This window comes from Pseudopodoces humilis, chromosome 15, assembly GCF_049639895.1.
Source record: "Pseudopodoces humilis isolate 2021_Gansu_Grassland_sample_001 chromosome 15, ASM4963989v1, whole genome shotgun sequence".
NCBI lineage: Eukaryota > Metazoa > Chordata > Aves > Passeriformes > Paridae > Pseudopodoces > Pseudopodoces humilis.
Window position 1 is genome coordinate 8,291,333 of NC_142214.1, and position 13,736 is coordinate 8,305,068.

The window sequence follows — 13,736 nt, forward strand, 5'->3', positions numbered from 1 at the left end:
AGATCAGTAACTCTGTAATGGGTTTTGAATTTAGAATTACTGGCTCCAACATCATATTTTTTTTCCAGGCTAGTTCACTAGATTACACTTGGGAATTGTTTTATGCTCTGTACTTTCCAAGAAAAAAAAAAAAAAAAGAAGAAAAAGAAAGCAGTCCTAAGCCTGCACAGAATGAAATATAGCCCCAAGATTTGTCTTGGGGAATACTATCCCAGCAGAGAAACCATTAAGATTTTGGAATGCTGTTTAGTCAACATTTTGTCATATAGTGTGGAAAAGAGACCCCTGAGTAAAGGAATTAGGAACAGGTAAAGGTACTATGGTAAAGGAATTATGGACAGAAAGGTCTCACAAGCATGAACAGCTGAAGCACTGAGCAGAAAGATGTCCTGATGTGGAGGGCAGGGCAGACATACCGAAAACAGAAAATTTATTTCCTTTTCTAGGTGCCCACTGTCTGGAATTTCAGAAGATGGCTATTTGCCATAGGAAAGAGGAATCTTCTGTTCTTCATACAGAAAATGGGATTAACTACAACAATATGGGATGTCAAGCAGCCATCATGCTGGCTCTCAGGGCTCTTCTGAACTCGAGGACCATAGCCCATGAGCCCCATGGATCACAACCTTTAAACAATAATGCTCATTAGTGACCTATTTTTAGCAACCAAAGGCTTGGAAAGGCCTTTTTGTTGCAAATGAGCAGCGAAGCTCTGCTGGCAGGACTCACCCTGAGAACCTCTCTGCAGATGTAAGCAATCCAGTCTTCCTTGAAACAGTTCCCTTTTGTCTTCTTTACCAAGTCAGTGACAGAGCCCGCACCGCAGTACTCCATCACCAGCTGCAGGGACACAAACACACACAGGGCACCTTTACCACAGCTCTGCCAGGGGCCAGCAGAGAGAACACCTGCAAACACCCACCTCCACCACAACCCAGGCATGGCAAACTACACATGGCCTTCTCGGATGCCAAGTGACTTAAAAACTCATTTCCTGAATCACACAAACTGCTAAATAAATAAAAAACCTCACTAGTGCTCCTCTCCTGTTGCAGGTTTTTAGTAGTTCTTTTTTTTATTTTTTTAGTATATACAAAATTGGAAAAGCAAGAGCTAACAGCACTGAAAATCATGGGAATTTTTCAAAAATTTGAAATTTCTCATTTTGCTGCAGAGCCTCAAAAATCTTGCAGCCAAAAAATTGGAGGATTCATTAGTCTTCCTTTCTTTATTGCCATTTCTTCTGCTTCCTTTTTTTTTTTTTTTATATTTTCAATGTGAAAAAAAAGAAAAAGCAACAAGAATGAGAGAAGGAGAAAAGGACAAACTCTTTCACTTCAGAAAATAAAAAATAGAGAATAATTTAATTGGGAAAAAAAAGGGTTCAAGCAACAAATCAGAATGACAGCACAAGTCACAAGAATCATAACGTATTTTATGCCCATCCTCAAAGGAAATCATAAGCATGGAAGATGTCTAGGGAGGAGTAATTTTTCTCTTTTATATGTTATTCTTCAGAACAATGACTCCAGAGCTTCACTGAGACAGAGTCCAAGCCAAGTGCGCTGGAGCTCTAAAGAAGGAGCTGTAAATCTGATGAGCAGAAATGACACTAAAAACTTACCCAGAGCTGATCATCCTGGCCTGCAGGACTTTTCTTTACAAAAGCCCCATAATATGTAGCAATATTCCGGTGATGGGAGTACTTTTTTAACATATTTATCTCCAGCTTGATTTCCTCCTCTTCATTCTGTAACAAAAGAGAGAAGGAGGCTCCTTAGGTGACCAGAGACTGGAGAGCCCCAAGGCTGCAAAGCAGTCTCTGTCTTTGGAGGCCTCAACAGCCAGCTGGAACCACCCTGAGCAAGCAGCTCTGATCCATGGCTGACCCTGCTTTGAGCAGGAGGTTGGGACCAGAGCCACCCTGGGATTATGAGACTGCAGCTGATAGATGGCTCTTATATTGACAGCTGAATCACCCTGATCCATGGGTCTAAACCAATGAATTGCTATGGCTTGACCTAAAGAATCAAAAACGTCCCTACTCGGGCATACAAATTGCATATTGTCTCCTCAGGGAGCTTAGACAGGACCTGTTACCCCCCCATTTATGGTTTCTGCAAGCATTAGTTTAGTCTCAGAGAAACTAACCAGATTCAAACAAAAAGAAAATTATTCCTAACACACCATCATTTAAATACTTGGAAAAGCACTGAGTGCACACATCAGACAATTTGTCTTCCCAGTCCTGTGGAGGATCCTGCTGGGAGGAAACCAAAGCCAAGAAGGAGGTGACTTGCCACAAATCAAACTCCAGCGTAAGCCAGGGTCAGGATCTGTTCCTCCCTTACTGCTGTGAGGCTGCCCTATCCTGACCATGGGCTTTCCCCCCTCCTAACACCAAGCTGCCCCTGGCACGTTGGGGGCTAGCACACCCCTAGACATCAGCTTCCAGGCACTAGCTGCCTGTTTTCCCTTGGCTTTGTTCCAGTCTCGCCCGGGCAGACATTCTCTTCTGCCCATACAACATTGTGCACAATAAGACAACTAATGGAAACACAAGTTTTAATAATTATGTAGGAAGGAAAAGCCCTTTTTCAGAGAACTGCCTGATTTGGAAAGGCCCCCTCAGAGCCTGTTTGCTATGGGGCACCACACCCAGCGAAACACACCTAGGTTTTCACCTTATCAGGAAAGGAGTGCTGCTACAGGGTATCCTTGTTCCAGTTAAAAGGAGTAGGAAAAACTTGAAAGTTAATTTACTTTGTTGCAAAACATCCCAGTCATCACTTATTATACAAAGGGGGAAAAAAAAAAAAAAGAGGCAGCAAGAACAATTCAGCCCCAAAAGACATTTTTCTGTGCTTTTCCTCTATTTTCCAGTAGTTTTGCCATTGAAGCATTCCTTTAACAACCATAATGGACTCCTTACAAAGCCAGACACATTGACCTTTCTACCTGGAGCAACACATTAAAGCCTAACAGGCTAAAGCCAAATTCCCTCAAGAATATGCATATGATGTGTCTTATTAAACTTGACCACATAAAAATCACTCCCAACAGAAGGGACCAGTAAGTCTTCTCCAGTAACATCAACACCCAGGAGACACATTACCAGACCAAAGCCTAACTGTATTAAGCCTTCAGAGACATAAAACAACTCTGGTTGAAGCTAAATGAAACTATTTCAGGTTTCATAATAATCTTTGCTGAACACAGGCTCTCAAGCTGCATACATTATACTAAATAGTTAATTTGTATTTTGTTTTCACTTAGGGAGAAGGGAGGACCCTTAATCCTTGGCTTGATACAGCCCTGGATGTTGTATGACTGAATTAGGCTGAAGAGGAGCCCAGTGCAGCACGTGGAGTGTCCAGGAGAAATGGGAGCTGACTCCAGACAGCAAACAGGAAATCCTCCAGGGGCAGGACTCTGCACACAGACAGAGCATGAGGAGCAAAGGGAGGTGAGAGCTTGTGCTGAGGGGATACAAGGCTCTACTCCCTTTGGAACTCGACAGTGCAAATGAAAGGGTGGGCACAAGCAGGCAAGGAGGAGCAGAGAATAAGGACATGGGAGCTGTCATCCTGGACCTGACCACAAGGGCTCTGTCACCTACACAAGCTTCTGAATCCTTAGGGAAGATGGGCAGAAAGAGGAACAGAGAGGACTCCTTCCTTCCTCTGCTGTCCCTCCTGCACTCTGCCCACTCCTGCAAACGTCTGGAGGGGCAAGTCATCTTTGGTAAAGGCCTTCTCCAAATTACTTATAATATTTACAGATGTGAAGGGTTCAGTTTTTTTAACTCTGCCTACCTACATGAAATTTGCTCTGGTGGAGCCCAGCTCCCTGCGGTGCCCTCAGCACCAGCCTGTGGCTTTCACAAAGTTTCCTTCTGGGAGCTGGCAGATCCCAACCACTTCCTCATTGCTGCTGCCTCTTTTTCAGCTCTTCATCCTTTACCCAATTAATTTTCTGGATGTTGGAACCATGCTGGCAAAGCTCTTATCCAAGTACTTTGTAAACCTCTGCAATCTGACCTCCATGTTTTTAAAACAAAACCAAGCATGTCCATGAATGTTGGGGAAGATGAAACAGGGAAACCTTATGAATATGATTGTTTAGCAAAAGATTCTGAAAATATGAAGCCTAGAATCGAAACAGAAATGAAAACTAGCTTTGAGCTATAGGATACTGAGTGTTAGTTACTATATAACCAAAGAACAATAGCCTAGCCAGCTGAAGGAGAATCCCTGTTGATTAAACAATACCCTTCTGCTGACAGTGAATCCAAAGGTCGAAGAAGCATGAGAAGAATTTGAAAAGTAGCTTTTACAGTTTAAAATGCAACACTGTATGGTAATGTAGTAGTTATTACAGGCTATATGTAATTTCTATAGAATGTGTGTCATATACTGGTTGGGTACTGGGAATTAGAATATTCACTATAGAAAAAGATATAATGTATTGTAACAAGAACTTCACTCACTTAACTTCCTCTCTTACGCTCTTACTCAGCCTCTCATACTCCTGCTCTCTTTACTGCCCTTTACCTCTTAGGCTCTTACCCTCTCTTACCCCCTCTTGCCCCCCTCTCTCTCTCTCTACCCCCTTAATTGCCTACTGCTCTCATGCTCTCAGACCCCTCTTTCCACTCTCTCTCTCCCTCTCTGAGCATGTTTATGCTGTGGCTGGCAGTGTAAACAGATCTCTTCCACCTTCTACTAAATAATAAACTGCTTACACCAAGAGCAGCCTGACCCTGGAGAAGTCTCTCACTGTCAGCTTTTTACACCTACACATGAACACAGCCAGGATAGCCCACAGGCTCTTCCACACCCTCTGGCAAGAGCAAGAGGAGCTGCACATGGGTAATGCTCCTTTCCTAGAATCAGCAAGATGCAATTCCTGCTTTCTCTTGTGTCTTTATTTACCCTGAAGGCCAGAACTTTATCCCTCCTGCACCTGTTTTCGCCTTGCCCATCCTGGCCCAAGCAGCAATGCCCAGTACAGCTGACTGCCTTGGGAAGACACCCCCTGGAGCAAACAGCTGACCTTCAGGTGCTGGTCAGTCTCTAAGGGCTGCACAGGACAGCAGCTCGGCATTCACAGACAAATGCACTCTGCCCTCCCAGTGCCCCGGTGAGTTTTGGAAGAAATATTCAATGCCATGGAAAAACCAAGGCAGAAGGGTAAATGTGATTGTGTCCCATGGGCCGTGTCATGAGGCCCGCCCAGGAACTGAACCCAGGCTTGCTAAGCCTCAGTGATGTGTACATCCTTCAAGCACGATGACTGGGGACAAAAGCACCCTCAGCTTCTCAGTGCATGCCCACACTCACATTTTCCACTTTACACCACCCCTCTTGCCAGCATTACCATCAGCCCCATGTCTCAGGGGTCTACAAACCTGCTCATGAATAAAGCTGCTCCAGGAAAGGAAACAGGCTTGCAGATGTGCAGGTGCAAAAAGCTGTTTGCTTTCACAAACCAGTGCGTTCCTGGGCACAGATGGCTGCGTGCACAGAGATGACAGGTTCATGATCAAAGGCTGTTTTTGAAGATGTGTGCCTATGTACAATGGCATTAGAACTAGAAAACACATTCCTCTGACCGCAAATGGAAACCAGATCGTCAGCTGATAAATTCTGCACCAAGAGACCCCTTAGTACTGGGGCAGGTCTAAAAACAAGTTTCACATTTAAATGTTATTTTGCTCTCTAGAAAGAATGAAAGCAAAGACAGATGGAGAATGATGTGCTGGAGAAGAGCTCTTTGATCACCTGCACCGATAGCAGAAGAGACAAGCAGCAAGAATCCAGTCTCTCTGCAAGCACTCTGCTTGTTTGGCTCTGTCAAAAAACAGGAAGCAGAGCCTGCATGGAGAGGCACATGAGTGCACGTTGCCATCAGCTCCCCTTTAACCATTTCAAAGGGCTCCCCCCACCCCCCTGTGCAACTCAATACAGCAGCACTTCCTGACAGATGTCCAGAGGATCCCACAATGACCACAGCATCCTGCTGCCGCTCTTAAGAAACCGGCCTGGGGCTGCAGCTCATGACAGCAAAGGGCAGATTTGCTGAGCTCTCGGAGTGTCCCAGATCTGAACAATCACAGCTGGAGCTGGTCAGGCAATTTCTGATTAAATGACTTCTTAGTGGAAAAAGAAACCCTGTAGATTTGGCAAGCGAATCAGAATCTTTCGGAGAACAAAGGTGGCAGAAGTAGCAGAAGTGAAGCCAACTCTGCATTAGGAAAGTGGAAATAAGAGCAGAAATCCCTGCACTCACCCTGTGCCAAGGTCAGAAAGCAGGAACACTTGAGCACAGTTGAGCTGGAATTGTTCAGGGTTTAGTGGGGGAAGAGCACCAGGGAAAATCCTTTTGGCCAGTTGCACTAACATGCTCCTCACCTTCCCATGAAGGGTCTTAATGTGAAAACAGCATGACCTGCTATCACTGCCCCTCAAACAATGGGACAGGCTCCCCAGCATGATGCTGGTTCTGTCACCTGCAGCAAATCAAACCTTAACAGCTTTGTTTTGTTCTCAGAATCTTGGCAGTCTACTAAGGTGATTCATGAAGTGGGATGAAGTTGTCCTCTTTAAATTTTTAAAATATTTTAAATTTAAAATCTTTTTAAAATCTTTTTAAATATTTTAATTTTTTTTTAAATTCCTGAAATTGTCCTCTTTAAATTTTGTTTTCAAGTAAGTAGCCATTACTGGATGCTACAGTTTGTTGCTTGCATACAAAGGAGATTATGTTATGTACAGCATAGGGAAAGAAATCTTTCCAAGGTTCCCTTCCTGCAGTCTTTTCTTCAGTTGTTTCATCACAGAAGGGACGGTCACTGGTGTTAACGTGACAACCCACAGGCTACACCTTTAACCAGTCCTTACACATTGTTGACTGACCCAGCAAAACAGGAAAGCAGAGCTGGATAACTTATGAGCCTGTGCCAGGATCCATTCTGTCAGCTCCTCTGTCAAGGCAGGGAGGTGCTCTCATCTCAGGAATCTGACTGTCATCCAATCCGTATCTGCTCTCCCTTCCAAAATCCAGCAGCCTCATGCTTGGTGACTGCCATTTTTTAAAGCCAAAGCACCTGATGATAAATGTACCTACAGACCTAAAAGCAGAAATTCCACTGATCTAATGTAGCACTCATTTAAAAACAAAACCCATCCTCCTCAGCACAAAACTGGCAATTCAGCTATTGCGTGAGCAGCAGCCACAGTCAAACCAGCCCTTAGATGTGCTTTGTACATTACAGTAGCATCCAAGTTCAGACCACTTGCTGCTCAGGGCTGGATTCTCACACCATCAACAGAGAGAACTGCCCTGGACCTGCTCTATGTGACAGGACCAACACAGACACCACCTTGGTCTGCTGCCTTTCAAGACAATGAAAAGACACATGAAAATGCAGGCAAGGCTTGCTTGTGCATGTCCAAACACCATGTGTAGATGAACCATTGGCAGCCCTGGCCCAGACAATTTGGCCCTTGGTTTGTTTTTTTTTGAATTTCAGATGATAACCCTTCCATCATATCGCAAGAGGAGCTGGGTTTCTGTTCTCTGTATCCACACTGCCAGTGTGACAGAACAGGGAGCTGGTCTTCAGCGAGTCTGAGTGCATCCTACCAAACCAGACTTCTAGGAAATTCAAGAGGAAGAAGTACAGAGCCTCCCCAACATTCCTGGGGCTCAGACTAATGTGATCTCAAGGAGACAAGCTGCTTCACTACTGGCTGTGCTCTTAAAAGGAGAGACAAAACCCAGTATTTAGCAACTTTTTCAACACCTTGTTTCAGCACTGACATCCATTTATAAATGTGAGTAGGGACAGTGCAAATTAAACTGTCTCCTTCCCTCATCTGTCAAATCACAATAAAAAAGCACTGCATTTGCATTTCTAACATGTTCCTGCTTGCTGGCTGTCAGGGCACTACGCCGAGGAACAGCTGGCTCACGAGGGGATAGGATGTGATGAAACAGCAGAGGCAGTGCAGAGATACAGGAAATCTTTTAATTACTATCTCTGAAAGCAGATAATCAACTAGAAACAAGCAGGAAGGGACTTCTTGCCTTTGATATTATTGAACATCAAAATATATGTCAATGCACTCCCTTATTGCTTTGTCACCATTGGTCAGCCACGCTTTAAAAATATGATTATGTTAACACCACTCCGTACTTTGTAAGACACAAATTGGTGCTCAGGAACCATGATTTACACCAGTGGATCTTCTTTCATGAGCTGTCCACCTTCTCTTGATCTCATTATTTATTTTTCCTTGCTGCTTAACAGTGACAATATTATTTTTGGTTTTGCACTCACCTCAGTAACATTCATCACTTTGATTGCTGCCAGCTGCCCAGTCTTAACATGGCGACCCTGTTAAAATAACAGAAGACACTAAGTAAAACATGTAGGCAAACTAGGAATACACAATAAATTAGGCCTCTAACAACTAGGTTTGACTAATTGCTTTCAATCAAGTTCAAGGCAATGTTCTAGCTGAAGCTGTCCCTGCTCCTTGCAAGGTGACCTTTAAAAGATGCTTTCCAACCCAAACTATTCTATGATTCTATGCACCAAGCAACCTTCCAGTGACACAAAACCACCACAGTGAAGTTTGGTGATGTGTTACCAGAGCCACACCCTTACTGTGCTCTGAATTTAACAGAGTTATCTCTACAGGGCTGAATTTCCCTTTAGCACGAAGGAAGCAGCAATGCTGGGAGACCTCTGTTCTCACACCACAACATGGCACAAGCTCACAGGTCTCCATCTAACTTCTGTCCAACAGGTGATGCCAGCCCTGGAGCCTCCTCTTCTAGGAAATCTCAGCACAGCCTCAGAATATCTGAACAAGAGCCACGTTCCAGTCCTGCCATCCGTGGCTGAGGCGTGCTGGGGAAGCTGGAAGGGATTGGGCAGTTGGCTCTGTCCCCACACTGACCCCTGACATGTCCTGGCACACATCAGGGTAAAGACAAAACTCTGGGTTCCAGTGCCTCAATCTGGCAACATCTATGTGGCTGCTAAGAAACAAGGCTTTATGTGTGATTTTGCCTTCTCTTTTCTTCTGTTTTTTAAAATTTCTTTAAAATAATTTTTACTTCAAAATGCTTAGTTTTTGTAATGCTTACTTTAGCTGAGTTAACTGTATCTCAGCTACTACTCAGCTAGTATCTCAGCTACTTCCCCAAAAGCATGCAGGAGCTTTGAATTTAAAAATGTCATCTTCTGTGGTGGTGGGGAGGAACTAACCCAGGACTTTGACTGTCTGTGGGTGCCTACACATGTAGACAGTTCATTATGAAATGCCCACACCCCATAGGCACTTTTAAACAACAGACAGCTGGTAACTTCAGACTAGCTAAGAGGCCTGGTTTTGAAAACACAGCTAGGTAAAGGGAGGTAATAGGAAATAAAGCTATTAAAAGAGCAAACTTGCTACTGAGACTGACAAAATGTGATTCACAAAAACACACATCATGAACAAAACCATGAATCTTGCTGTCAGTTGCAGTTTCTTGCTTTGGTTAGGTCAAGCTGCTCAACAGATACCACAGATGATGCCTTTCACCATGATAACCAGCAATGACCTCACACTGGAAGACGGTATCAAAAGATTTGAATATACAGTGGGTTTGCAATACATCCTAGCTCCTCACTTCCATCAGATGTTCAGAAATGGGTTTCAAGCTTTGAGATCGCAATTTTATTCCTAAAATAGTAGTGCCTGAAAAGCTGTATATCAAAATAACTAACTGACACCAGTTAAGCAAGCCCCTGGAAATCAGGAAATCAAATATGAAATGCTGCAGTTTGCAGACAAAATGATTTGCAGGTGCAATTTACACTCACAAAATTAAAAGTCGGGTTGATGTAATTTTAAAACCCAGGTTCTATCTGCACAAAAGTGTACGCAAATGTTATTTCTAAGACTAAGCAACTTTGCATCAAAGAAAAATGATTCCTCATTCTCAGGCAATATGTCACAGTCATGTTTTCTTTTACAAAAGACTAAATCCTGCTGAGTTTTTTGTATAAGTGTCCCCTTTCCACGGAAGCACTCCCGGGATTGCAAAGCATTTTCTCATGATGTAGAATGACAGGATTTACAGACCAGGAGAGGATCAGCACAGACCTCAGCAGGAAGAAAAGAGGACACACTCTCCCCAGGCCACACAGGCCTCGGTGGGTGAGTGTGGACGGGCAGTGACCACTGCCAGCCCAAAGGATGCTGATGTTGGGCATCCCTGGTGTCCATCCCTGCTAACGCCAACGCTGGTCAGCAAGTTTCCTCTGCACATCCACAGCTCCTCTCTTGGAACCACTGTCTGCAAATGTTCCCATTTCCATGGAATGTCTTGGCAAGACAGGAAGAGGGCCCTCCCCAAAGCACAGCCACCCTGTCCTCACCCCAGAGTTTGTCTGGAGAGGACACTGGTCGCTCCATGTCTCTGGACACCACGCACCAGGTGAGCAGCCCAGGGAAAACAGGGGTCTCCTCTGGACTGCTGTAGATTCTGCAAAGGACCAAGAACTAACACTGATTTTCATAACTGTAGTGAAGCAAAGAAACCTGCTTCTTTATTGAAAAAATAATCAATCAGTACTAGGTTAACACTGCACTTGAATATTCGTCAGAATAAGGAATAGGGAAAGGCTTGGCATTCAGTCCTGGTTTTGAAGCACAACTCCTGGTCAAATTATCCCTCTCTACAACAGATATTGGTTATCTTGCTGCCACAGTTATTTCCACTGGATGCAAAACCTACTGCTGTCACTTACCACCATAAATGTGAATCCTAACCACCCCACCATCCCTCCCCCCCCAAAAAAAAAGGTTTTGAAAATAAGTATTTATGGGAAATAAAACAGCAAGTTATTTTGTTTTGTGGGTTGTTATTCACCTTTGCTCAAAAATGTGTCCCTGTTAACTAAGATGCACAACTCAATCCTGCTCCTGTATTAAGGCACATGACTGTGCTGGCAGTTCAAAACAAAAATCACAGATTTCTCAATATTGGTCATTTAAACTGTTCAGAATCAATTTTCCTTAACATCTCTAAGAGGAATAAATATCCTGAACCCAGCCCTGGGCTTCTTGCTAAGAGATAGAGAGTAATGCCTTAGCAAGAAAAGATTTCAGTGCTGGTCCCTTATTCTCTTCATTTATCAATAAATCTCAGAGGTTAGCCAGAGTTCATGGGAACTCTCACATTGCTGCTACTGCTGAAGCCACTAAGTTGAGCATGTGTGAATTGTTTGGAGAAAAGTGGTGTTTCGATTTTTGTTTAAAGCTTCTAGGAGTAAACTAGCTGTTTTAACTGATTCCCAACCAAATGAGATCAAGTGATTCACTTACTTTCAGTGATAAGACATGCTGAAGTTCATCCTTATTGATTTAATCTGAAATGGGAGGAAGAACAAGAGGCATTGTCCTCCCAGCCCTCTGTTCACTCTGCCACTGCCCATCCTCTCCAGATAATTGGAGTTCAGTCTGCTGTGATTCAAGATCCTCCACTGCACATTTCCCCAGAAACTGGGCAGAGGGCTGGAATGGTCTGTGGGCCGGTTTCCCTAATAAAATGTTTCATCTTTCACCCAAATGCTCAGTATAAGAGCTCTGGAGAATGTAGTCAAAACAACCAACAGCCATTTGCAACACCCATATTCCTACCCAGGAGTAAAACATCAAACTCTATCAAGCTCATACAGAGCTAAGACATGAACGATTCTGAGGCTCAACGACTTTCTAAAATTGATGTTCCACCCTTCATTTTGGTGAGGTATCCAAGCTGGAAAAAATTCTCCCATTAGCCTTGAGTCCAGCTAAATTCCGGGTCTCCTCCAGAAAATATTTCCGCATAAAGTGTGCAGTAGTTGCCAGTTAGTCACTACAGTAACATTCAGCCAACACACACATTTTTCAATGCAGACTGCTCACTGAAGCCAGACTTGTGGGAGATCCTTTATGCCAAAGATCTGGTTCTGATGAGCTCCAACCCTGCGTTATCTCTGCAGGGAGAGATACACGGAAGAGGGCAGATTGCTCAGCAATATTTCTGTTGGATGTGTATTTATCTTTTCACCTCAGATAAAGCAACCACTTATCTACACCCTCTAAGGTGACCTCTAAGGGTCAAGACGTGTACTTTTCTATTTACATCAAACAAGAGTGTCAACATTAGCAGCCAGCTATTAGCTGATAAAGGGGCCTTACATGAATTAAGTATATTTATAAAATGCATTTGGTCATGTACAACACCTTTTCCTCTTAGGTTCTAATTAAAATTTTGGACAGTCCCAGTCTGAGGCCATGATTTTAAGAAGAGACCCAAGGTCCCAATGAGATTATTTGGTTGCAAGTCATATGCAGAGAGCTTGGTTTGACAGCTTCCCTCCCAGATCCTGCACGTATCTCTCTTCCTAGGGGTGGGAAACAGCTCCCATCAGCTTCTCTCCCCACTTGGGATTTGCCAGACTTGGAGCAGACAATTGCAAGTCCAGACAGCAGAAGCCAGCTGTCCAGTCAAGTGCTGCACACTGTGCCAAGGCAGCCCACGGCATTCCCAGCACAGGCTTCCTTTTTGGCAACAGGCACTCATTAATGTTCACGTGTTTCTGGGCCTGTCTGATGGAGCTGTCCCCATGTAACTGCAGCAGGAAGAAGTGCAGGAGAAAGGCAGGGACTGCAGGACACCAAGTCAGCACAGAGCTGGTGTGTTTGACCACACAGTAAGTCCTTGCTCCATGTCCTTGTCTTCTTGTCTGCAACAAGAAGCACCACACCACTTGTGTCTCCCTTAAAAAGCAGGGGTTTCGGAGAGGCAGTCAGGTGCCTGTGTGCAGGGACATCTTCCAAAAACCAGAAGACCTGGACACTTTGCAGTTTGCACCTCTGTGCCTGCATGAAGAGCCATTTCATAGCAAACACACTCTGCTGTCAGGCACAGACACAATCAGCTCACAGCATTAGCACAAGGGTATGGGACTCCTGGGCGACCCATCACAGTGCTGCCTGCCTGTGTAATCCCTGGTAGATGCCACAACCTTAACTCTCAGGACTTCTCTGGATGTTCAAGATTCACATTGTAAAGCAAGATGTGGTTGATGGAAGTGTGGGACTTTGGTGGTCAAGGTCTTCCTCAACCAGAAGCATTCCTTACAGGGTAAGAGATGCAGTTTGTGGCCACCTGCCCTTTGGGAGCGAGGTGAAGGCACAGCTGTGTCACTGCAAGCTCTCACCGAAAGTGAACTCGAGCGAGCAGATTTCCTGTTCAAAATGCACTGATGAACTTTGAAGTTTGAGCCCATCTTGGGTAAATCTGTGTGGCTTTGCAGTTGCTGGCAGCTTGCCAGCTCAGCTGTGCCTTGTGGGACTGGTCCCCACCCTTTCACCTCTTGCCTCTCTACCATTTCCATCCTGCCAATACAAGAAAAGCCTTCAAGAGATTATGCATAGAGTGAACAATGCTCTGCATAGTGATCCAGGAAACCCTATGTCTTATTCCATGTGACCTTAATGAAGTCACGATCCTTCTGTTTCCCTTTCCACCCGCACAGGACTTTTCTACTCAGACCCAGTTCTTTAGAAGGGACGAGCAGTGTTTGCTAACCCCAGCCCCAGAGCCAGTGGGAACACGAGCTCTGCCTGTTCCCACCACAGGCAGGCAGGAGCAGCCTCCCATGCAGCTGCAGCGTGGTCTCCAGT

General features: G+C 44.5%; 1 protein-coding gene across 4 annotated transcripts in view; it reads right to left on the reverse strand.

The window, feature by feature from the left end:
- NRK (Nik related kinase) overlaps positions 1 to 13,736 on the reverse strand; it is a 93,549-nt gene that overhangs the window by 55,672 nt on the left and 24,141 nt on the right. For all 4 annotated transcript variants that reach the window (XM_014255319.2, XM_014255317.2, XM_088062706.1 and 1 more), the window contains exons 3-5: positions 8,345 to 8,401; positions 1,625 to 1,750; positions 730 to 840 (exon numbers count right to left, since the gene is read on the reverse strand). In XM_014255319.2, the coding sequence (XP_014110794.2) occupies positions 730 to 840; positions 1,625 to 1,750; positions 8,345 to 8,401 (294 nt within the window). The remainder of the gene's footprint in view (positions 1 to 729; positions 841 to 1,624; positions 1,751 to 8,344; positions 8,402 to 13,736) is intronic.